Genomic DNA, 26,926 nt, shown 5'->3' with positions numbered 1-26,926 from the left:
TTTTAATTCTTCTGCATTTTGATATACATTTTGAATCTGAAGTTTAAAAGTGTTGGAATTTGATTGAGATTTAATAAATACTGAACATGGTATCTATTCCCTATTTATTTTGGTCTTGTTTAAATGTCTCCTAACTTGGTTTTATGATTTGATGCAAGAGGTCTTAAATATTTTTGTTTTTATCTATATGATACATTTTTAAAAATTTAGATTAAAAAAATTTTAATTAACATTAATTAAAATTTTAATTTTTAAATTAGCACTCAGTAAAATAGACCTTTTTTGTTGTGCAGTTCCATAAACTTAAACACCTGTACATATTTGTGTAATCACTACATCAGTCAGGTTACAGAACAGTTCCATCACCCAGAAAAACTTTTGCATGCTATTTGTGGTCATTCCTCCACCCACACCCAGCCCTAGGTGACCATAACTCTGTTCTCTGTTACCATAGTTTTGCCTTTTTGAGAATGTCACCTAAATGGAGCCATATAGTATGTAACCTTTTGAGACTCACTTTTTTTCACTCAGCATAATGCCTTTGAGGCTCCTTTAAGTTGTTGCATGTATCAATAGTTTGTTTTCATTGCTGAGTAGTATTCTGTTGTATGGAGGTACCACAATTTAATTATACATTAACCTGTTAAAAGATACTTGTGTTGTTCCCAGGTTTAGGTGATCTCATTTCTTTAAGGTAAATATTTATGAATGGGATTGCTGGGTCATTTGGTAAGTGTATGTTTAACTTTATAAGATACTGGCAAATTGGTTTCTAAACTGCCTATACCAGTTTTCATTCCCACCCTAGTGCATAAGAGTTCTCATTGCTCCACATCTTCCAACACTGTGATGTCAGTGTTTTTTAGCTGTTCTTTTAGATGTGTAGTGGTATCTAATCTTGGTTTTATTTTGCATTTCCCTAATCACTAATGATGTATATGTTTTCAAGTGCTTAATTTTCTTTAGGATATCTTCCTTGTGAAGTATCTGTTGAAATCTTTCGCTTATTGTTGTAATTGAATTGCTTATCTTAATGAGGTTTGAGAGTTCTTTCCATATTCTGGAGACAAATTCTTTTGTCAGTGATTTGCAACTATTTTCTCCTAATCTATAGGCCTTTTACGGAAAGTTTCCTGATCCCTGGTCTTGGTGAATGGTCTGAGTACTTAAAAAGAATATGTAATCTGTTGTTGTTGGGTGAAGTGTTCTCTAAATGTTAGATCTATTTGGTTGATGATGTGTATTTAGTTCTTCTATATCCTGACTGATTTTCTGTTTGCTCTCTCAGTAAAAGAATAGTGTTCAGATCTCCCAACTGTAATGGGATACGTTTTTCTCCTTCAGTTCTTTGTTTTTATCATCATGTATGTTGAAGCTCTGTTGTTAGGCACATGCACATTTGAAATTGTTCTGTTTTCTTGGTGAGTTGGGTCTTTTATCATTATGTAATGTTCTTTTTTATCCCTCATAGTTTTCTTTGCTTTGAAGTCTACCTTGCTGGCTGTAATATAACTACTCCAGCTTGGTTGTGGACTTGACTGTCATCTGGAAGTTATATTTTTTCCTTTCCTTTTACTTGTTAATTACTTACATGATTAGGACATGAAATCTAGACAGCATTTAGTTTTTATGTTTTGAAAATCTCTGTCTTTTGATTGGTGGTTTAGACTATTTATATTTCAAGCATTTATTGATATTTGTGAATTTAGGTCTATCTTTTTATTGTTTCTGAATGTTTCCATTCTTTCATTCTTCCCTTTCTCCTTTCCTGGCTTTTCAATTCTTTGAATACTTGATAGTGTTACACTTTAGTCTGTTTTCTTTCTATTTCCCTTTGTACAGGTTTGTTTTGTTTTGTTTTTTGGTAATTGCTCTAGGGGTTACAGTATATGTAACTTTTAATCCGCTTAGAATTAATATTTTATTACTTAAAGTTGAATATAGAAAACTTACCACTATCTAAGTCCCTTTGTGCCCCATCTCCCACTTTTATGTTTAGTTGTCTTGCTTACTACATCTACATAAATCAATTAAAATCACATCAGAGAATGTTATAATTTTTGCTTTCAATCATAATAAATATTTTAAACAACAGATGAGAATAATATTCTATGCTGTTAATGCAGACGTTTATCATTTCTGTTGCTTTGCTTTATTTTTTTGTAGTACATTTTTTACAATTTATAAACCAATAGTGATTCATTATTATTAACTAAAGTCCATAGTTTATTAGGATTCACTGTTTATGTGGTGTCATTATGTGTGTTTGATCAAAATCCTGCCTTGAAAATCCTCTGTATTCCACCCCTCCTCACAATTCCTGGCAACCCCTGATATTTTTTACTGTCTCTATAGTTTTGTTTTTTTCCAGAATGTCCTGTAGTTTGAATCCATCAGTATGTAGCCTTTTCAGATTGGTTTCTCTCACTTAGCAATGTGCACTTAAGTTGCTTTTATGTCTTCTTTTGGCTTGATAACTTACTTGTTTTTATCACTGAATAACATTCTATTGTAGGGTGTACCTCAGTATTTTTTTTTTATCCATTCACCTACTGAAGGCTATCTTGGTTGCTTCTAATTTGGGGCAGTTATGAATAAAGGTATTATAAACATCTGTGTACAGGTTTTTCTGTGGACCTAAGTTTTCAGCTTCTTTGGATAGTTACCTTGGAGTGGGATTGCCTGATCATATGATAAAACTAGGTTTGTGAGAAACTGTCTTAACTGTTTTCCACAGTAGCTGTACCATTTTGCATTCCCATCAGCAATGAATGAGACTTCCTGTTGCTCTACTTCCTGGCCAGCATTTGGTGTTCAGTGTTTTAGATGTTAGCCATTCTAGTAGATGTATATTGGCATCACATTGTGTCAGTTTGTAATTCCCTAATGCTATATGATGTTGAGCATCTTTTCATATGCTTATTTACCATCTGTTTATCTTCTTTCATGATGTGTTTGGATCTTTCGTCCATTTTTTTAATTCTTATTGTCCATTTTTTATTTCTTGTTGAGTTTTAGGGCTTCTTTGTATATTTGGATACAAATCCTTTATCAGATATGTATTTTGCAAATATTTTCTCCTAGTCTGTGGCTTATCTTTTTGTTCTGTTAACAGTTTTTCACAGAGCAGACTTTTTAATTTTAATGAAGTCTGACATCAGTTTTTTTTCTTTCATGGATTATACTTTTGGCATTATATCTAAAAATCCATTGCCAAACCCAAAGTACTTAGATGTTCTATTGTTATCTCCTATACGTTCTATGATTTTTACATTTTACATTTAGATATATGCTTTATTTTAGTTAATTTTTGTGAAAGGTAAAGAGTCAGTGCTTAGATTCATTTTTTTTCATATGGTTGTCTGCTTATTCCAGCATCATTTTTTGAAAACAAACAAAATTATCCTTTATCTACTCAGTTGGGTTGTTGTTCCTTTGCTAAAGATCAATTGACTGTGTTGCATGGGTATACTTCTGGGCTCCCTATTCCATTCTAGTGATCTGTTTGTCTATTAGTTTGCCAATACCACACTGTCTCAATCACTACTTTTTTGAGGCAGCATAATAAAATACTTCACATTTGCATCAAGCTTACAGTTTTCAACACCATTTTGCATTAATATGCTTAAATATAGTTGGATAAATGTTTTAATTACTTGTGCATCTCTTCATAGTAATGTGGTATATACTCATTATTTCTTACCAGGCTGAAGAGTAGGAACAAAATCACAATCCACACATAGTAAAGGAATAAGGCAATATCTGTTGGGAAAGACTTAGAGGGTTCCTGACTCTCCTCTTCTGTGGATAGGTGTGCTTGGACCAGGCACAGGCGCATAACAATGGGTATAGGGCTCCAGGAGACGGAAGTACCTAGCCCCTATACTGTTTCACTTATATAAGAGAAAGTAAGCTGCAGTAGGGAATTCTCCCCCCACTCTTGCCCTAACGAAGGAGTTAGGGAATGTGGGTGGTATGGGAAGAAAACAACCTTGGCTATTCAAGAGATAAATGGTTTATCACTTCTCATATCTTTTCAGAATTCTACTTTTTGACTATGTGTCTATAATTCCTAAACTTATGAAGAAGTAGTAATTTAATTCTTAATGAAAAATATGACTAAGAATGATCTAGCTCACTTGTTTCTCAGATTCCTCTGTTTATATTATTGGACCTGTGTAGGATCCCTCACATAACACTCCAATCATTACAAGATAGTTTAGCAGCCTTGATATTAAGGGGAAAATACAAAATCCAAAGATACATTCATAGGAAATTACTTAGAATCAATAGATAGCAGAATATTACTATAGATTTATTTTGACTATTTTCTTATATGTTATTCTATTAGAATATAAACTTGCTTTGTATTTCTTTTGTCTCTAGAAATACAAATGCAAATACAAATATAAATACCACTAGGATTGAGACAAGGATTTCTGAATTGGCTATAGCTATATCAATATAGAAACTAAACTACAAACAAAAGAGACAAGTATTTTCCAAAAATAATACTGTTTTTTAATTTAACATGTTTATTTTTAAGCAAAAGGTTAGAAAAATTAATACTTGCAGAGGTGTTGAGTATAGAAAGTTATGTGTTTTACTTTGTCTTCTTTCTTACCTTTTTCAGAGGTACTGGAGAAGATATTCCACTAGAAAACAGTTTCTGAAATTGAAATATTACTCAATCATCCTGCAGTCTAGGATAAGAATGATAATTGCTATTACTTCTTACAAACGACATCTTTGGGCTGCAGTTACAATTCAGAGACATTGGTGTGCTTATTTAAGAAGAAAACATGATCAAGAGAGGTATAAGATGCTAAAGTCATCATGTCTCATAATCCAATCTATGTTCAGAAGATGGAAGCAACGTAAAATGCAATTACAAATAAAAGCTACAATAATATTGCAGAGAGCTTTTAGAGAATGGCATGGCAGGAAACGAGCTAAAGAAGAAAAATCTGCTCTTGTCATACAATCATGGTATAGAATGCACCAAGAATTACGGAAATATATTCACATTAGATCTTGTGTTATTATCATTCAGACAAGATTCCGGTGTCTTCAAGCCCAAAAGTTATATAAAAGAAAAAAAGAGGCTCTACTGACCATTCAAAAGTACTACAAAGCCTATCTGAAAGGAAAAACTGAGCGCACCAGCTATTTGCAGAAACGGGCTGCGGCCATCCGACTGCAGGCCGCTTTCAGGAGGATGAGAGCTCGCAATCTACATAGACAAACCAGAGCTGCTTGTGTTTTTCAGTCCTACTGGAGGATGAGGCAAGACAGATTTCGATTTCTAAACCTTAAGAAAATTACTACCAAATTGCAGGCACAAGTAAGAAAACAGCAACAATTACAGAAATATACGAAGGTAAAGAAAGCTGCCCTTGTAATTCAGATTCATTTTCGAGCTTATGTTTTAGCAAAGAAAGTTCTAGCATCTTACCAGAAAACACGTTCTGCTGTCATTGTTCTACAGTCTGCATATAGAGGGATGAAGGCCAGGAAAAGGTTTATTCACATCCTCACATCCATTATAAAAATTCAATCATGTTACAGAGCTTATATTTCCAGAAAAAAATTTCTGAGACTAAAAAGTGCTACAGTGAAGTTACAGTCAATTGTCAAGATGAAACAAACTCGTAAACAATATTTACATTTGAGAGCGGCGACGCTACGTATGCAGCGACAGTACCGGTCCACAAAAATGGCCGCACTAGAGAGACAGGAATACACGCAGGTGCGGGAATGCTGTATCAAACTGCAAGCTTCCGTTAGAGGTCACCTGGTTCGGAAGCAGATGCGGGTGCAAAGACAAGCTGCTATCTCACTACAGTCTTACTTCAGAATGAGAAAGACACGGCAGCACTACCTGGAAATTTATAAAGCAACTGTCGTCATTCAGAACTACTATCATGCGCACAAAGCACAGATCAGTCAGAGGAAGAACTTCTTGCAAGTCAAAAGAGCTGTTACTTGTTTGCAGGCAGCTTACAGAGGTTATAAAGTACGCCAGCTAATCAAACAACAATCTATAGCTGCTCTTAAAATTCAAACTGCTTTTAGAGGCTATAGTAGAAGGAAGAAATATCAGTATGTGCTTCAGTCCACTATCAAGATTCAGACATGGTACAGGACACACAGGACTGTTGGTGGTGTTAGAACGCAATTTTTAAAGACCAAGGCAGCTGTGATTTCTCTCCAATCTGCTTATCGTGGCTGGAAAGTTCGAAAGCAGATCAAAAGGGAACGTCAAGCTGCAGTGAGGATTCAGTCTGCTTTTAGAATGGCCAAAGCCCGGAAACAGTTTAGATTGTTAAAAACAGCCGCATTAGTCATCCAGCGACATCTGAGAGCATGGACTGCAGGAAAGAAACAACGCAGGGAGTACATCGAACTCCGTAAGGCAGCACTGACACTTCAATCTGCATGGAAGGGAAAAACAGTGAGAAGGAGGATCCAAAAGCAACACGCATGTGCTGTCATCATACAGTCATACTATAGAATGTATGTGCAACAGAAGATGTGGGAAATCATGAAAAAAGCTGCTTGTCTGATTCAAATGTATTATAGGGCTTATAGTGTTGGAAGGAAACAGCGTCAGTTGTATTTGAAAACCAGAGCAGCTGCAGTCATTCTACAGTCAGCTTACCGAAGTATGAGAGTAAGACAAAAAATAAAGGAGTGCAACAAAGCAGCAGTCACCATACAGTCCACATATAGAGCTTACAAAACCAAAAAATACTATGCAACCTGCAGAGCTTCAGCTGTTATAATTCAGAGATGGTATCGAGGTATTAAAATTGCAAGCCATCAACGTAAGGAATATCTTAATTTCAGGAAGACAGCAGTTAAAATTCAAGCCATTTATAGAGGTATTAGAGTAAGAAGACAAATCCAACACATGCATGTGGCAGCCACTGTTATTCAAGCCATGTTTAAAATGCATCAAGCAAAAATGAGATACCATAAAATGAGAACAGCAGCTGTCATAATTCAGGTAAGATACAGAGCATATTGTCAAGGTAAAATTCAGCGTGCAAAGTACTTGACAATTTTGAAAGCTATCACTGTTCTTCAGGCAAGTTTTAGAGGAATAAGAGTTAGACAGACTCTCAGAAAGATGCAAAGTGCAGCCACACTCATTCAGTCATATTATAGAAGACACAGAGAGCAAACCTATTTTAGTAAGTTAAAGAAGGTAACAAAAACAGTACAACAAAGGTACCGGGCAGTGAAGGAAAGAAACGTACAATTTCAAAAGTATAACAAATTAAGGCATTCTGTCATACACATTCAGGCTGGTTTTAGGGGGATGAAAGCTAGGCAACATTTAAAAATTATGCATTTAGCTGCAACTCTTATTCAGAGGAGATTTAGAACTCTCAGGGTGAGAAGAAGATTCCTGTCTCTCAGGAAAACTGTTCTTTGGGTGCAGAGAAAATATCGTGCAACTGTTTGTGCAAAGCATTACTTCCAACAATTCCTGCGGTTACAAAAGGCAATCATTAAAATCCAGTCATCATACAGAGGATGGATGGTAAGGAAAAAGATGCAAGAGATGCACAGGGCTGCTACTGTCATCCAGGCAGCTTTCAGAATGCACAGAGCATATGTGAGGTACCAGGCCTTGAAACGTGCCTCAGCCATAATCCAGCAGCAATACCGAGCAAACAGGGCTGCAAAGCTACAGAGACAACGTTCTCTCCGAGAGAGACATTCTGCTCTGATCCTTCAGGCTGCTTTTAGGGGGATGAAAGCTAGAGGACATTTGAAAAATATGCATTCCTCTGCAACCCTTATTCAAAGCAGGTTTAGATCTTTAATGATGAGGAAAAGATTCATTTCCCTCAAAAAAGCTGCTATTTTTGTTCAGAGGAAATATCGGGCCACCATTTGTGCCAAGCATCACTTGCACCAATTCTTGAAATTACAAAAGGCAGTCATTACAATCCAGTCATCTTACCGAAGGCTGGTGGCAAAGAAGAAGTTACAGGAGATGCACCGGGCTGCAGTTCTCATCCAGGCCACTTACAGAATGCACAGAACATATGTTACATTTCAGACTTGGAAACATGCCTCAGTTCTAATTCAGCAACATTACCGAACACACAGGGCTGCGAGATTGCAAAGAGAAGATTATGTCCGACAAAGACATTCTGCTTTGGTCATTCAGGCCGCATATAAGGGAATGAAGGCAAGACAACTTTTAAGGGAAAAACACAGAGCTGCTATCATAATACAAAGCACATATAGAATGTATAGACAGTACCTATTTTACCAAAAGATTCAGTGGGCTACAAAAGTAATACAAGAAAGATACAGAGCAAATAAAAAGAAAGCTCTTCAACACGATACCATCAGGAAAGCAGCAACCTGTATTCAGGCAGATTTCCCGGACTTGATCATGAGGAGACAGATTCAGGAACAGCATCAGGCTGCCACTATTATTCAGAAGCATTTTAAAGCCTCCAAAATAAGGAAGCGTTATCTCCACTTGAGAGCAAAAGTAGTTTTTGTTCAAAGACGATACAGAGCGCTAACTGCAGCGCGCACCCAAGCAGTCATTTGTCTACAGTCTCCATACAGAGGTTTTGAGGTGCGAAAGGATATCCAGCATATGCACCTGGCTGCCACACTAATTCAGTCAGTCTACCGAATGCACAGGGCCAAACTCGATTATCAAGCAAAGAAAACTGCCGTTGTTGTTATACAGAATTATTATAGGTCATATGTCAGAGTAAAAATGGAAAGAAAAAGACTTTTAGCAGTTCAGAAATCTGTACTAATTATTCAGGCTGCTTTTAGAGGCATGAAAGTTAGACAGACACTGAGAAACCTATTGGAGGCAAACGTGGCAGCCATTGCCCAGCAATCTGCATTCTGCCCTCACAGAATGGAAACTCCGCATGGAGCTGTTCACAGCTCGGCACTGAGGATTCAGAAGTGGCATAGAGCTTCTCTAGTGGCTTGTTCCCAGGAGGCAGAGCATCCTCAAAGAGGGGCTGCAGTAACAACTCAAAAAGCTTTTTGTGAAATGGTCACAAGAAAATTGGAAACGCAGATGTGTGCTGCCCTGCGAATTCAGTCCTTCCTTCAGATGGCGGTGTATCGGAGAAGATTTGTTCAGCAGAAAAGAGCGGCTGTGACCCTCCAGCAGTATTTCAGGACATGGCAAACAAGAAGGCAGTTTTTATTGTATAGGAAGGCAGCAGTGGTTTTACAAAATCACCACAGAGCCTTTTTGTCTGCACAACATCAAAGACAAGTGTATTTACAAATTAGGAGCAGCGTTATCATTATTCAAGCTAGAACAAGAGGATTTATACAGAAACGGAAGTTTCAGAAAATTAAAGATAGCACCATAAAAATCCAGGTACTTGTATATTTAAATGTAAAGCTTGAATTCTTTCTTTAACCAATACTTGTTAGAATTTGTAAAATTAACTTAAGCAGGTCATAAAGAATAATACTTCGTTTATGTGACCATTTCATTTATCTTCCAAAACGGAACATTTTTGAGAATGGGAAAAGGGCACTAATAATAATTCAGCTAATACAACACAGAACTGGAATTCTTCTGAACATGATCACTCTATGCTTGATGCATTTCAATAGGTGTTAATTTTGAGGATATAGTTTGATAAATGGGAGTTCTCTACAGAGTAAAAAAAATTTTTAAGTGAGAAATATACGCTAAGGTAAAGTGAGATTTGGCAAAATTTAGGCCAAATGGTATAACTTTATTCCCTACCAATCTGTTAATAAGACCACTTAAGCTAGATAGACATGTGTACTTTATTCAGAGCATTTAGACTTTTGGTTTCCAAAGCAATTTTATATAATTTTTTCACTATATTATTATTATTATACATAAAATATATATATTCTATATAACAAAAATATATCTGCATTTCTTACACACATACATATATCAGTGAGTGAGAAGTGTAGAGTATTCTCTCTCTTGAAATATGAAGGAACTGAGAAAGGTTAAATAAGTTGCTAATGTCACACAGGGAGAGGCAGATCCAGGAATTGAATCTAGGTACTTCAGCAATTTATTTTCTACCTGTTCATACCTGGGCTTTGAACCTTGGTGTGATATGTTGGTATCTTGTTGGTTTGCTGTTGAACTTAGATATACTGTTTTCGTTCAGCAAATAAATGTCCAGTGCTGGCAATGTGCTCAAATGCTATCATGGTTGATTGGCATAAACAGATATACTTAGTTGCTGTCCTTAAAGCACTTAATTGAGCAAGGAAGCTTAATTATAAAACAAAATGAGAGGTTTATGTTGCTGGGAACATAAAGAAGGGAAACCTAAGTTAGTCCCAGTGCTCAGAAAAGGCTTCCCAGGACAAGTGGCATTTAAGTTGAGATGTTAAGCCAAAGGATGAATTAAAAATAGCCCAATAAAATGTATCCCATGTATGCAGCTGTAAGCAATAACACAGAGTTCAGAAATGAGAGAGCAAGTATGTGTGGTAGAGTATAGAGAATGACAGGAGACTAGGCTGGCAGTACTGGGACTGAGATCGTGCATAGCTTTGTAAGACATAGACACAAGTTTAGTCTCTTCTACTGGATTAAAAGAAGTTCTAGAAGAATTTAAAAAGGAGAAAACCAGAATCATATTTTTATTTTTAAAAAATGACTCTGGCAGGAATGTGGAAGAGGGACTGGAAGGGGAGCGGAGACCAGCCAGGAGGCTATTGGCATTAGGTCAGGTGAAAGATAGTTTAGTAAGGTGTAGTGACAATGGGATTGTGAGGATTAGTTTGAGTGGAAGGGGTAGTATTTGCATTATATAGAGCATGAACAAGCATCCAAGCCATGTGTATGGCTTAAGTAACTCAGCACATGTTACTGTTCTCTGACATAGGGAGTGAGGAGAGGAGCAGATTGGAAGATTGATGATGAGTTCAGTCTGGGGTACATGATGAGGTTGAAGTACCTAACAGATGTCTCAGTTGAGATGTCTAGCAAGGCAGTTGGCTGTGTTTGTCTGGAGTTTGGAGAGTAGTACAGATTTCAAAATTTGACTTCTACATTATTGGCATACATGTGATAATTAAAGACGTGAGGGTGATGGGATCAGCCAGGAATAATGTAGAAAATGAGTAAAAGAAGAGAGCCTGCCTGGAACTCAACCCTGAAGAACGTCTACATTTGAGAATACTGAGAGGAGAAGCCAAAACATGGTAGTAAGAGAGAACAAGCAAAACTGAAAGATTTATGGTATCAAGAAACCAAGGATTGAGGGAGGAAGAAAAGAATGCTCAAATTCCAAATGCTGCCAAGAAGTTAATGTTTGAAGTATGTTAATTGGATATATTAGTTAGGGTTATATTCAACTGAAATGATAGAAAAGCCAAAATAACAATCTTAGGAAATTTTGGCTATTTTTCTCGTATATAATTAAATTTAAAAATTATATTTTACACATCTTGTTTTTAACATATAATCAGTGGTCTCAAACTTTAGTGCACATTGGAATCACTTGGAATTTTTAGAAATACTGATGCCTGGCTCCCGGTGTGAATACCAGTATGTTGATATTCAGATTAGTTTACATAAAAACCACACATAATATACTTCGAGTAAGTTAAGGACATCACAAGAGTAATTTTGACATTCATATAATTCTTGCCTGTCAGCTGACTTTGGATCCTGATCCCCATGTAAGGCATGGCTGCAGTATTTGTTTTAGGTATTTTGGGGTCAAACAGACCCAGGTTCGGATCTTGACTCTCTTGCCTTCTGGCCATGTGGTATAACAGGTCTCTTCTTCCTCAACATCAGTTTCTGTTTTGTAAAACAGAGATCTTAATCATTTCATGAAATATTTGTAGAGAAAAAATAAGATACCTTTTCCCCTTTTACCTGTGCATCAATAAGTTACTAAATTTCTCTTGATTTACTCATCACTAAATTAGATAATGATATTATCTACCTATGGTGTTGTAAGGACCTGCAACGCTTAGTACAATGCTAAGGGCTTAATAAGTTGTACTGTCACTTAAACATTTAGTCAGCCTCAAGGTCACAGAAATTGGAAAAGCTGATAGTCCTCTGATAGAGAGTTGCTCTCAGGAATTTGCTGCAGCCTGGACACAAAACCCAGGATATATGTGAGGGAGGCAAAGTGGGAGGTGGGAAGGATTCCTTTCCTTCCCAGGAAGTAGAGTAGTCAGTGTGTTCCTTTTCCTTCTGTTCTTCCAAATGGATTGAGATAGTGAGGACAATGCACATATCTGGCTTTTCAGACATTGTACATATATTACAATTTAGAAATATTTGTTAGGGTTATATTAGTCTTAGCTCTCAGGCAGCCACAGGTTATGTGTGATAAAGTACATAGTAGGTGTTCACTATGGTGAGCCCATCTGTTTTCAGAAGGCTCATAGGTATCAGGAATGAATGAGCCTAATCGAAAGAAGAGTCATTATATGACTATATTTCTGCAATTGATTTTTGTCTACTTAACCAATCTTACACTAGCTGTCTTTAATACTGATTTTTTTTTCAATTTACAAGAAAATATATCTCATTGCATATTTGTTATATTTATGTGTTTCATAGGCTGTGTGGAAGAGCTATAAAACCAGAAAATATTTACATAAAGTGAAAGCTGCCTGCAAGATTCAAGCCTGGTATAGGTATTGGAAAGCACATAAAGAATATCTAGCTGTACTAAAAGCTGTTAAAATCATTCAAGGTTGCTTCTATACCAAACGGGAGAGAACACGGTAATATGTGATAGCTGTTGGCGGGGGGCAGGGGGGAGTATGTGTGTGTGGTAGCCAAGTCTTTATATAAAGTAATAGTGCTTATTGATTTTTCTTTTAAATATTTGCTATGCCTAACTTGTATGGTTTGTTTTGTTGGTGTTATTGCCATTAATGAAACAAAGTATATCTCTAAGACTGTCTTATTTTTTGAGATAGAGCCTTGATATAATTCAGTAAAAAGTACTTACTTAAAGTTGATTTAGTTTCATATGGGGATGAGGGTAAGGGGAAGTGAATAAAATAACCCAGGAAAATATTGGTTTCCTTATTAGTGCATTAGTCCATTTTGTTTGTCAGTTTAGCTACTGGTAAAATTTGTTTTCTCACTCATTTTTCTTTTCTTTTTTTTTTAACTTAGCCCCCACACTCTTTTACCTTAATGATGAAGACCTAATTACCAACTTATTTATGTTCATTGTATTTTCCTATTCCTTGTTCATTTCTTTGAAACACCTTTTCTAAAGCTCTTACCAGATTATCGATATTATTTTTTATTTCATAGTGTAAGAATTTTTCTTCAGTTACCAGAATTGATGAATTATTGTATCAGTGGTGGTTTTAAAGATTGTGTTAGGAGAACACACTAGTGTTAGAAGAGTTTCTTGATAGATTCCATGGGTAGAAGCTCAGGGCTTACCATATAAAGATATAGTTGCTGCTATCAGCTGTTAAGGACCAGTATCTAAGTTTCCTGTTCCAAAATGCTGAATTTTTCTTATTAATGCTCAGCTTTGTTTTCTAAGAAATGTGGCAACATGTAAGTTAAATCCATTCTCAATTTTTATGTATTACACCATGTTGACACCTAAAGTTTAATCTCTGGCTCTCACTTTCTAAGTTTTTCTCCAGTTCTACTTACAGAATATTTCTTTTTAAATATTTACATGATGCCTAGCTTTCCTTTCAAACAAGTGTCCATTTCTCATTTGCCTGATGCTCTTCTAATCTCCCAAGTTCTCTTTGTGACCCCCTCCCGTCTGCTTAATGACTCAATTGCAATATGGACTCAGATTTTATACTCTGCCATTATTTCTACCCACACCCCCTTTATCTAGGCTTTGTCTAGGTCTACATAATTGTACTTTCTTTTGATCCTGTTCAGAATTCTTTCTCATTCTAGAAATTCATATTTCTTACCCCTGGAATATTGCCAATATTGCTAATTGCAAAACTTCTTTCTCATTGTGTCAGTTCAGGGTGTGTGTATGTGTATGTATAGAATTCTAATGGCTACAATTTAAATATAAATTATACTTTTCCACTTTCTTTTATTCTCATCTTTCTTATATTTTCTTTCTCTAGTATTTAGTGGGGGCGTGGGGGGGGTGAGGTGTACAATACATATTTATTGAGTAGATTAAAGACATTTGTAATTGCTTTCCAATAACTACTTTTTAGGTTTCTGAATGTGAGAGCATCAACAATTATCATTCAGAGAAAATGGAGAGCTACACTTGCTGGAAGAATAGCTCGTGAATACTTCTTAATGATGAAAGTAGGTGCAGAAAGAAAAAATAGCTCCTTTGCAAAGAACTATTTTAGGAAACAAAAATTGTTTTTTGTTAACTATACATTTTAAACACATCATTGCAAAAAAAATAAAAAATAAAAAAAATAAACACATCATTGCAGTTAATTAAAAATTGTATTCACTCATAAAAATACTTTTTATGAATGCTTTTGTTTGTATATTTATAAAATATTCTCAAATCCAAGTTTGAAGTAACTAATTTTAGAGTAAATAATTTATTTGGAGGAAGTCCTAATAGATGTAGCATATTTTGTCTACTAAAAGTCAAACACTTAATACTATGTTCTTTAAACTACAATTGGTGATCTATTAAAAATATTTAACATCAAAGTTTAGAATAGCTGCAGTACGTATAGCCTTTTATTAAAGAAATCAAAACTAAAATTCTACTTATAAATTTCAACATTCATGTAATATTCACTATTATTATATAGCCATTATTATTATACCTACTAGTGTATATTTGCTAATTGGATTCTCATAGTCACCCTCTGAAGTAGTTATTATTAGCATACCTATTTTACAAACGAGGAAACTGAGGTCTAGAGAGATAAAGTGACTTGCCCAAGGTCATTCAGCCAGTTGGCAGGGGAATCTATGTTTTAAAGCAAACCTAGTTCCCATTTTAATTTATATACTTCTTCAGGTGTCTTAGAATTTGGTTGTCGAGATGTTATATAATTGAAACTAAGATGTGCTAGTTTTAAGATGTACTCTATGGTTCTTGAAGCAACAAACAGCTTCCCTGATAGCTGTTTACAATGCCCATTCTGTTCTTTACATTGCTAGCATTTTTATTAAGTGTATTTGTCCTGTGGTAATATTAGTCCTTTTCTCCCTCACAATGAGAGGTATCAAGAAGATGAGAGGGAAAGAGCACCAGATATCTATTGACCTTGGCTTGCACCTTCATAAAAATTTAATTTTTAGCTGTAGACCTATATAGGTTTAGAAATTATACACCATCACCTTTTCTTGTATATGAAATATGACATTCTTAAGCTAAAAATGTAAGGAAAAATCACAATTATACCATCTCATTTTACATGGAGAAATTCAGAACCCTCCAGTGGGTTGAAATTATTAAGCCTTTCTATTAATGCCACTTGCACATTTTTCCTTATAGAGACATCGAGCTGCTTGTTTGATCCAAGCGAATTTTAGAAGATACAAAGGAAGGCAGGTTTTTCTTCGGCAAAAGTCTGCTGCTTTGACCATACAGAGATATATACGAGCCAGGAAGGACGGAAAGTGTGAAAGGATAAAATATGTAGAATTAAAAAAATCTACAGTTGTTCTGCAAGCACTAGTGCGTGGTTGGTTAGTAAGAAAAAGAGTAAGTATAAGTAGAATATCTCAGTCCTATGAAATGAAAGTATTTGATATTAAATTGTGTTAAGAAATTTTAGATTTTGGAGAATAATTTCAGAGCTAATATAACCATTAACTTGAATTTATTCAGCTTCTGCAGAGCCATGTAACAAGATCACTGTCTGCTATCGAGTTTTGTTCTTTGAGCCTGTTTCTCATAGATGCTCACCAAAAATGCAAACTAAATTTTCTCTTGTAATGAATCTTAACAAAGGAACTGAAAGAAGAGTGAAGAGAGAATCCTCTGAGAGAGTTCATGATGTTTTTAGCATCCAATATATGAAGCACTGGCAAAGACAAAAAAATTTGAAATGAAAAAGGAAATCTTTTATATTGTGTTCATTAAATATAAATTGGAAGTCTAAAGGCCCACTGATGAGAGGCTCTGCTACAGGAGTCTTGTGCTAGATTTGTGCAAGACTGCCTAATAACTGGAGAAATCGGTTCGAACAATTTTGTCTGACTTACTATGACCATCTCCAGTACTGTAATTTGTTTTGAGTTTAGTATTCATATACTTCTTTCATTATAGTTAGTACATTCAAAGCTCTAATTAGCTGTTCTTGTGTAGCCTAGTTAAATTAAATACTGTTTTTTAGTAAGGTGCCCAAAATATAATTTTGCTTTTTATACCTTGAGTTAGGGGTTACACATGTGGAAATATTGTATAGTAAAGGATTATAATCACTTTGAGTTACAATGTAAATAATCTTAATAATTAAAAGTTAACTTATTGCTAATTTACATAATTTGGTATTGAGGAAATACAAAAATAAACATTGATCAGTTGTCTTAAGAGTCAAATATCTGGTTAATTTTTTATTTCTCTTTTAGATTTTAGAACAGAAAACCAGAATTAGGCTTCTTCACTTCACAGCGGCTGCATATTATCACCTATCTGCTTTTAGAATTCAAAGAGCATATAAACTTCACATGGCTTTGAAGAATACTAACAAGCAAGTTAATTCAGTCATCTGTATTCAGGTTAGCTTTTCCTTTGCAGCAGTAAAACTATGTGGTATAATTTTTGTTACAAATTTTCTATCTTAATAAATAATTTCCAAATACCTTATGCTAAGGTCATATAATATGTAGCCTTTTGCTTATAGGATGATGTATTTAGGATGGCTTGATGGGTTAGAAATAGGTTGATGTTTTAAGGCACAGGAATAAAGCTATGAATTATTTTCTGAAATAATTATACTCATTTATACTCATAGCAAAGTCTGAGGGTACCTGTTTCTCTACATTCTTGCCAACACATAGTGTTAAAGACTCTGATATTTGCTATTTTGATGAATGGGAAATTGCATCTCATTTTTGCTTTGGATTTCCTTTGATTGCCAGCAGTTTTAAAAAATGTTTCATGTGTTGGCTATTCAAATTATTATCTGTGTATTGTGTGCTTTTTCTTAATGTATGTGTGTGTGTTTTTTTTTCATATAGTTTGGCCTTTCCTCTTTTGGATGTTCTTTTTTCTTATGATTTATAAGCTTTCTTTATGTATTTTGGATAAGAACTCTCTTTACATACATTAACATATACTTATATGTAAAATATTGAGTGAGAAAACAAACTGCAGAATGACACATACAGCTTGCTAGAATTTGAGTAAGTTGTGAAATGAAGGCTCTGTTGTACAGGGTTAAATTCACACATACCCAATGAGGACTGGAGGATTTGCACCCAGTGGAGTGGAGAAGTAATGCCACTGGGGAGGGTTGAAAAACATTTCAATATAATGTTCTGTTTATTTCATTTGTGTATGTATGTGTATATATGTATTTATTTGTTTTAAAAACCTGAAGTAAAGAAAATTCCTGTATGTTTTAAACAGAGATGGTTTCGAACAAAATTACAGCAAAAGAGGTTTTCTCAGAAGTATCATAGCATCATCAGAAGTCAGCATGAAATTCAAGAATGTCTGAGCCAGCAAAATAGGGCTGCATCAGTAATACAGAAAGCAGTACGCCGTTTTCTCCTCTGTAAAAAACAGGAAAAATTTAATAATGGAATCAGTAAAATTCAGGTAACTGGAAATATTATGATGTTAGTTCCAGACTTTGGTTCATAATTCACCTACATGATATCTAACATTTTAAAAACACAGTCATATTTTAAAAAGCTGAGGTTTGCCAGTTGAATAACTCGTAAATACTATATCATTATTAAGCCCTTTATTTTCAAATTTCCCTAGAGACATTTAGGATTGAGGTGAAAAAGTATTTTAGCATTTTGTATAGATTTAGACATGTTTGGTCAACGAGTGATGGTTCAGGTTATATACAGGAATATTATATATATTTCTTTTTATAAAAATTGGTTTAACCATTAGAACATGAATTGAGGTTTTATTTGCAAAGTGTCTGATTATATCTTATAAATTTACTGAAAATACTTATTTTGTAGAAATAGATGTAGATGTAAGTTCAAAATATCATGAGGTTAATGTTAAAATTACTGTGTTTTGTCTCTTTAAGGCATTATGGAGAGGATATTCTTGGAGGAAGAAAAATGATTGTACAAAAATTAAAGCTATACGACTAAGTCTTCAACTTGTTAACAGGGAGATTCGAGAAGAAAACAAACTCTACAAAAGAACTGCACTTGCACTTCATTATCTTTTGACCTACAAGCACCTTTCTGCTATTCTTGAGGCTTTAAAGCACCTAGGTTAGTTTTTCTTAACAATATCTTGTATAAGGTTAGAAATGCATTTTTACCTTTGAGTGTACAAAGAATGTTATAATACAATATTAGCTAAAATTTCATTTTGTTGCTATGAATTTATCTCTCTTTTTTTTTTTTTTTCCCCCTCCTTTCAGAGGTAGTTACTAGATTGTCTCCACTTTGTTGTGAGAACATGGCCCAGAGTGGAGCAGTTTCTAAAATATTTGTTTTGATCCGAAGTTGTAATCGCAGCGTTCCTTGTATGGAAGTCATCAGATATGCTGTACAAGTCTTGCTTAATGTCGCTAAGGTAGTTTTCCATTTTAATAATGAATTGTTCATTGGTCAAGAAATCTGACCCAGCAAATTAAGTTCATGCTTGTTCACCACTAGAACTTAGATCACCCAGTTAGAATTCATTTATGTGCAAGAGTCTTAGGGGGGAAAATGTTTACTCTGTTAACATAATTGTACATAAAAACACTAATTTTTTATGATTTTATTTTTTCTGTCTTTATGATATTAATAACAATGATTACTGACATTTATTGAGTACCTCCTACGTGCTAGTGTTTTTCATACATCATTTAATTTTTCTTACAATAATCCTCTCAGGCAGTTCATGTTGTTATTCTGATTTTATAGAGAAGGAATAATAATCCTTATAGAAGTTAAGTCTCCTGCCTAAACACTTGAGTGTGATAAGTGATGGAGCTGAATTCAGATCCATTTTTGTCCACCTCCAGAGCTGGTGTTCTTATCCACTGCATTGTATCAAAACAGTAGAACCTCTTATAATCATGTCGGGCAAAGCATGATGAAGATACTGCTCTCACTTAGTCACCCTGTATGTAAGACTCCATGTAGGTATTAGCATTTAAGGTTTTTGGCTTTGGACTGGTAGCAGGTATCTGTATAAACCGTAGTGCATGCATTTAAAAATACCGAGATGGCAGATTTGTCTTCCACCCAACCCCTTAGCCACAACTTAGAACACTTTACCTGATACTTTCTTACTGAGAAGTGGTGGTTAAGAACGCAGACTGATGCCAAATTGCCTGGGTTTGAATCACAGCTCTGCAGCTTATTATAGGTTACTTAGCCTCTCTGTGCTTTACTTTCTTTAACTGTAAAATGGGTATAGTAATGGTATCCACCTCATAATGTTATTGTGAGAATGAGATGAGTCAATATATAGAATGTGCTTCATACATAAAAGTGCCAAATTGTTAACTGTTAATATTGTTTATTGTTGTTTTTATCTTAGTATCATGAGCATTATTTGTTCCCATGCAAATTTCAGTATGAATCTAGTGATACAATTAGGTATTTGAAGCAGGAAAAATATATCCTACTCTTAGTCTTTATCATTATTTTACCCTGTGATTAACTACCACAGATAAGTTATCTTTTTCCTGCGAGGTTCTCAGTAAAATTGCCTTGTCATTAAGCTTTTTAGGGAGTTCATGTTCAAAGATTTTAGATTTGATTCATATTTTGTGGAACTTTAAAGTCAGTTGGGAAGAAAACAATTAAAATGCAGATATGCATATAAAATGGATCCAGAAATGATAGTAATATCAAGAAGTCATTTCCTGAAGTCCTTTGGACTTGCCATAAATAGTCCAAAAAGTTGGCCGTAAGCTTTTCTTTTGCTTGGGCTATTTCTAAGGCTAACATGTGTTTGTTACGTTGCTTTCATTCTGTTCTCTTCAAGTATGAGAAAACTACTGCAGCAGTTTATGATGTAGAAAATTGCATAGATACATTGCTGGACCTTTTGCAAATGTACCGAGAAAAGCCTGGTGACAAAGTCGCAGACAAGGGTGGAAGCATTTTTACAAAAACTTGTTGTTTGTTAGCTATTTTATTGAAAACAACAAATCGAGCCTCTGTAAGTATTAGTTATCTTCCTTTGAGGTTATCTTTCCTGGTTTTTAGGTTTAAGACTTTTACATTTTTCCTTCAGTAATTGTCACAATTTAAATAGGGTTTTGTGTATGTTCAAACCTGCCTTTTTTGTTGATATAGGAGCTGTTTGCATGTTGTGTTGTGTGCTGTGTGTGTTGTGTTGATATAGGAGGTTTTCTAATGTATTAAAGAAACTGAATTTGAAAAATAAAGTTTATTACAGTTATATAAGTAGCCATTTCCCATTTACGAGGAAAGTAACAAATTATCCTAGCAAGGTAGAATACCACATATATGTGACTCCTCATCCTCCTGTTGTAACTATAAATACATTTCAAGCTTTTCTATGGTAAGACCTCTCTAGGTGTTACAATCAAACATGGGGGGACCACAGGCTATGATAGAACAAAACCACTGAAGGATTTTACGTGAGGGAGTATGTTCTAGTTTAAGGTCCAACATGACTTTGGCTACTGATTGAAGAATGGATTTGGGAAAGTGTGTGTGGAGGTAGGGAGACCATCCAGGAAGGAGGGACGTATAGATATGTAGAGGTCTAAGCAAAAAACTGTACTTGACCTAGGGTTGTTAGAGATAAGTAGATAACTTTGGAAATCTAGAGAAAATTCACAGGACTTAGCAACTGGATATAATAGGTCTATTGACTATAATATTTACTCTTTTATTCAGTATAAAGCTAGGTATACAATCTTTAAATATTTACCTTTTTTGTAATTGTCTTACAAATTAGTTTATAACTTAAACCAGTCTAACTGCTCAACTTGGAAAGCATGGCTTTTTTTGTTAAAGACTCATAAGTTTACTGTATGGTGGTTTTTATGGTTGATTTTACTAGCATAGAAGGGATACAAAATTTTTATTAGTTTTAATAAATGTATATTTTCTTTTTTAGGATGTTCGAAGTAGGTCCAAAGTTGTTGACCGTATTTATAGTCTCTACAAGCTTACAGCTCGTAAACATAAAATGAATACTGAAAGAATACTTTATAAACAAAAGATGAATTCTTCTATAAGTATCCCCTTTATTCCAGAAACACCTGTAAGAACCAGAATTGTTTCAAGGTAAGCAGTAAATGTACTCTATAGTTTTGTGTCACTGTTCATTCATTCATTCATTCATTCATTCATTTGGCAAACATTTTTTGAGTACATACTATAAGCAAGATACTGTACTTGACAATGGAGAAACAACATATGAGTAAAAATAGAATCTTTGGTAAATCTAAAGTAGACAATCTCAGGAAATAATGAAGTAATAATAACACTGTGGCTTTGGGTATTTAATAGTTATTTGATAAATTCCTTGTATTAAATATTTAAGTACTAAGTGTAACAATTAGCTTTTTATAAGCTTTGCAGTATAAACTTTTTTTTCCTTGCACGTAGAACAAACTACACTGTTCGAAAGCTGCCAAAAATCCCACCTGGCTACAGTATCAACTTCCAGCTCTTCTCCTAATCATCCTGATACTTGAAATTTCTCCTTCCGAAGAAGTTCTTTATGAGACCCTGTACTAGTTTCCCTAGAGCTTCTGTAACGAATTATCACAAACTTGGTGGCCTTAAACAACAGTAACTTATTCTCTGATAGTTCTTGAAACCAGAAGTTCAAAATCAGGGTGTCAGCAAGGCCTCGCTTTCTCTGAGGGCTCTAGGGCAGAATCCTTTCTTCCAGTTTCTGGTGACTCTAGGTGTTCCTTTGCTCATGGCTGTACAACTCCATTCCCTGCCTCTGTCTTCACATGGGCCTCTTCTCCTCCACCCTCCTTAAAAGGACGTGTGTTGGATTTAGGTCCAGTTCAGATAATACAGGATGATCTGATCTCAGGATCCTTTAGTTAAGCATATCTGTGGAGACCCCTTTTTCAAAATAAGGTAATATTTACAGGTTCTAAGGATTAGGATGTGGACATACCTTTTTTTGGGGGGGTGGCCATTCAATCAACAGCAAACCTATAGAGATAATAGTAGCTTAACTAGTTTAAGACATGTACCTTTAGAAATTTTTAAAAAATGGGTATTAGCTTATCTGGTTAACCAAGTAGACACCTCTATCAGTGTCAGAGTAAGTATGGTATGGAGCTGCACCCTATGCTTTAAAGTGCTGAACTTGTGATTATGACACAGCATGGAGCCACATACTTCAGGAGAATGACAGTAAATAGGCAAATAAGTGAATAAAGTAATAAAGACTGCGGTAGCTACTAGGATAGAGAGTAACTCAGAGGACCTGCTAAAATAGTGTAACTGGGAAATTGTCTCTGGGATATAGTTACAAGAAGTAAAAGTCAGAAAGGACAGGAGAAGATAGAGTGGGAAGGGGCATTGAATCATGGGTTTTGTTTTGGGAAGCCTGAGAGGTTCCTGTGACAGTTAAGAGACAAACAAGCTCTTAGAAAATCAGGGCTGTGGTTCTAGGCCTGATTCTAGGTTCTAGGAAGAATCAGTTTAGAGATTTAAATTTGGTAATCCTTAGATTCAGGAATCATTAGATCACATTTAAGGCTATGGTAATAAATCCAATCACCTCGGGGGAAGAGAATTCCTAGAAGAGAAATTCCCAAACCAAACCTCAGGGTAACCTCACTTTCTCCAGAACTCAGAGAAAGAACCAGCCAACAGCTCTGAAAAGGAATTGGTAATTAGATAGAAGATATTCCAAAGTGGTGTCACATCAACTGTGTGGAATGCTGCCGAGAGGTTGTTAGATAAGGTATGAAAAATGCCCGTTGGACTTGGCAAGATGGAGGTTAGTGGTTAAGTGGTGACACATATAGATTAAAGAGGATTGAAAAACAAATGGACCACATCATATGAAAAATTCATGAGTTTATGATGATACTAAGGAAAAAAAATCATTGGTTACCCTTGAAGGATACTAGAGAAACAACTCGTGATGCTTACTATGGGTGAAAGGAAAAAATCAAGTATGTCCCATTTTTCTTATATATACTGTATCTTAGGGCAACCCAATGGCTGATGTAGGAGTTTTCTATTAAAAAAATTGTTTAATAAATGTAGAAGGAATATGAAACTATCATTATTTGTAGCCCCAGTGAAATAATAGGTCTACTTTAGGCCACAATTCATGCAAGTTTGATAACAAAGCTTTAGATGAATTAAATCTTTGTAGGTGACAATAATCAAATCTATTGATGAATCTTGACATAACAAAAAGATAAGACCACTAAATATTGTCTTTCTGGGTACACAAGAGTATCTGAATATGATTATTGTCACAAAAGCACACCTGAATCACCTCCTGCCTTTTTGCACTATTCTAAGTGTTACCCCTGGATCCATGCCCAGTTGCAAACTCAGTTACTGCTCTGTGTTGCTAGAAGTTCAGAAGCGTGGAGTCAACGTTTAGAAACTTACATAGTTTTTAAAGTCAGGTTTATTGGGATATAATTTACAAACAGTAAAATTCATCCTTTTTATTAAGTGTAACATTTGATGAATTTTCTTATGACAAAAATTGATCTTCTGTTGTAGAGAACTCTAGCAACATTCTTCAGTTAGATGATATAAATTAGAATTGTAATACTGATTTAATCTACAAAATTGTTATTATTTATGAATTCATTTTTGGCCCAAAATTTATAACATTAGAACTTCAGGTATGACTTTTATATTTTGCTGAGGCAATTAAAATTTTATTTAAAAATGATTAATTTAGCATTTTCTGGTTTTACCTTATTAATAAAAGATTTAATTGATTTTGATGAACTAAGTTAACTGATGATGTTTAATATCCTTCTTTCCTTTCCTACTTCCTTCCTTCCCTGCCTGTCTCCATCTCCATGACTCAGCACTTCTCTACAAATCATAAATCCTACAGTGTTGACAGTGCACTGTTTTTTGACCTGGGTTACATAGCAGTTAGCTTTATAATTACTCATAATTATAAACTATGTAGTAGTTGTAAATTGGTTTTATGCTTACATATTTCACAGTATAACATAAAAAAGAGCCTACTTGCTTGAAACTTACTAATGAGAACCATTTCTACATTTGATTTCTATTTAAGAAATTGGGAAATTTTAATGCTAATTATGTTTTTAAAACTATAATTAACATGGGACGCCTGGGTGGCTCATTCGGTTAAGCATCTGCCTTCGGCTCAGGTCATGATCCCAGGGTCCTGGGATCGAGCCCTGCATCGGGCTCCCTGCTCAGCGGGGCACCTGCTTCTCCCTCTCCTTCTGCCCCTCCCCTTGCTCATGCTCTGCCTCTCTCTCTCTTTCAAATAAATAAATAAAATATTTAAAACTGTGATTAACATGAATTAACAGCTTCCCTTTTTCTCAGCTGAGATAAAATATTTCTATCACACCAAAGTTACCTTGTACCCCTTTGCAATCAGTTATCTCCTTTTAACCCCTAGATTCTGGCAACTGCTGATCTTATTTCAATACTTTTAGCTTTGTCTTTTTTATATTATTACACAAATGGAATCATACAGTATATAGCTTTTTGTGACTGGATTCTTTTTTTAGCTTAATGTTTTTGAGATTTATTTATATTGATGCATGAATTAGAATTTCATTTCCTTTTATCACAGAGTACTGTTCCATTGTATGGCTATACCACACTTTGACCATTTACCAACTAATAGATATTTGGATTTTTAACCAAATGGGAAGACTAAGAAGGTGGAAATGCATAACATAGTAGGGAGTTATGTGAGAAAGATGTATGAGCTCCCCTCCAATGGATGTTATTTTCTTAATGAAGTATGAGATTATAAGCATCAGTTCAAAAGCAGACCAGAGAGGGTGTGGCAAGGTCATTTGAAAAGAAGAAAGGAATAAAATGGTCATCTTGGGGAAAGAGGAAGGAAGCATACTAGGCAATTTCAGGCACCCATTTAGTTCTGTAATTATTGATGTAAAATCAATCAGCCTGGTTCTGCGATCTTTTTTTTCTTCCAGTTCAGCTGTATAGGAATGGAGAAGGCAGATATTTGGATTCAACTTGGAATCCAAATAGAACTTTCCATTAGAAATTAATAAGAAAGAGAAACAGTAGCATTAATGAAATTTGCCAAGGAGATTATATTGATGGACCTAAGCTAGACAAGGAGGGAAGTGAGGTCAGCATTCTGATGGATGATGGGTACGTGTTGAGGGCAGTGAATTAGAGATCTCAGTGGGGTGGAAGAATATGTGCAGTAGATGTATTAAATCAAATGACATGGATGAATCAGAAGTGGTGGGAGAATGGCAGTCTCAAATTGAGATGTCAGTGGTGGGGTACTTTCTGATGATGATGAAGACTATCATGTGATGATGTCAGAAGGAGTTGGTTGAGGTGGTACAGAAGGAAGGGGGGTGCAAAACTGACAGATGAGATTGTTGGATTTTCAGCTAGCTACATGGATGTTGAAGTTACTGAGAATGGTGGCAGGAGTTGAGAGAAGACCAAGAACCAAGTTTACAAAGAACAAAATACCGGGAGTTTGATAGTTGACCAGAAGGCAGTGGTGAGCTAAATAGCATAAGCCTCAAAGGAGGAAGGATGGTGAGAAATAGCCTGACAGTGGTAAATGGCAATAAACCCTCACCTGTTTGAGAGGGTTGTAAGGGAAGTGATGTGTTCAGGAGGAGACACATTTTTGTTAAAACAAAATAGTGAAGGTAACTCTTTTAAGAGAAGAACTTTGTTAATCCAAGATTTTTATTCTTTTCACAGACTTAAACCAGATTGGGTTTTGAGAAGAGATAAAATGGAAGAAATCACAAATCCCCTACAAGCTATTCAAATGGTGATGGACACGCTTGGCATTCCTTACTAGTAAATGTAAACATTTTCAGTATATACAGTAAAAAGAAATATTAAAGCTAATCATGAATGTGTAAAGTGTTTTTGGCTTTCTTTTGTACAACTTCTAAAATCTGATTTTGTATTAAAATTTAAAAATATATATATAACAATAAACTGTTTTCGTATTTGTTGTTTCTTTTATTATTTTATGGCTTTATGCATGTAAGAAACCACTATGTCATAAAAATGATTCTAACACTATTATTCATGTCTATTATCTTAAAATATTATGTTAGTCTGAATATAATCATATTCCAAAAGGGGAAAGAATAGCTTATTACTCTCATTTTATAGGTGAAGCATTTTTCTAAAACTAATTTTGGAAATAAAAGATTCTGCCAACACACTTAGAAGTGACAAGAGGACAAAATAATCTCACAAATGCTACAAACAACATCTCCATTTATCTCCCTGACTGACTGGACCATCCAGATAGGCAAGTGAGCTCCTCTAGGCAAATTAAATTCAACCTGCCCATTATATACTAAAAACCCTTAACTTTGAACTGATTAGAGTTATAATTTGACCTGAAAAGAGCATGCTGTTGCTTACAAGAGACACTTGTTGCCTAGTCCTGATAATGATTAGGTGTTGAAACCTAATTTGTTATTTTCAACAGCTTTGGGTCACTATTACCAGTACTAAACCATGTGGTTTCAGGACCACAGAAGCCTAATTCCAGTGGCTGTTTGAGATCTGATCGCATCCCAAAGTCTGTTCATATATGGAAGCCATAAAAGTTTTTAACTCTCTTAAATGAATAAAGAGTAGCTAAAAATGCAGAGATCATTT

General features: G+C 34.9%; 1 protein-coding gene across 1 annotated transcript in view; it reads left to right on the top strand.

Annotated features, from left to right (window-relative positions):
* Positions 1–26,248, top strand: part of ASPM (assembly factor for spindle microtubules) — a 60,932-nt gene extending 34,684 nt beyond the window's left edge. Inside the window, exons 18-28 of the mRNA XM_036109067.2 lie at positions 4,634–9,385; positions 12,596–12,762; positions 14,203–14,299; positions 15,462–15,671; positions 16,541–16,690; positions 17,544–17,735; positions 18,187–18,379; positions 18,532–18,686; positions 20,094–20,270; positions 21,201–21,370; positions 26,003–26,248. Of these exons, the coding sequence (XP_035964960.1) occupies positions 4,634–9,385; positions 12,596–12,762; positions 14,203–14,299; positions 15,462–15,671; positions 16,541–16,690; positions 17,544–17,735; positions 18,187–18,379; positions 18,532–18,686; positions 20,094–20,270; positions 21,201–21,370; positions 26,003–26,105 (6,366 nt within the window). The 3' untranslated portion in view covers positions 26,106–26,248. The remainder of the gene's footprint in view (positions 1–4,633; positions 9,386–12,595; positions 12,763–14,202; positions 14,300–15,461; positions 15,672–16,540; positions 16,691–17,543; positions 17,736–18,186; positions 18,380–18,531; positions 18,687–20,093; positions 20,271–21,200; positions 21,371–26,002) is intronic.
* Positions 26,249–26,926: the final 678 nt, after the last annotated feature.

This window comes from Halichoerus grypus, chromosome 7, assembly GCF_964656455.1.
Source record: "Halichoerus grypus chromosome 7, mHalGry1.hap1.1, whole genome shotgun sequence".
Lineage (NCBI taxonomy): Eukaryota > Metazoa > Chordata > Mammalia > Carnivora > Phocidae > Halichoerus > Halichoerus grypus.
Note: the sequence above shows the minus strand (reverse complement) of the source record. Positions and strands in the feature narration are given on the sequence as shown.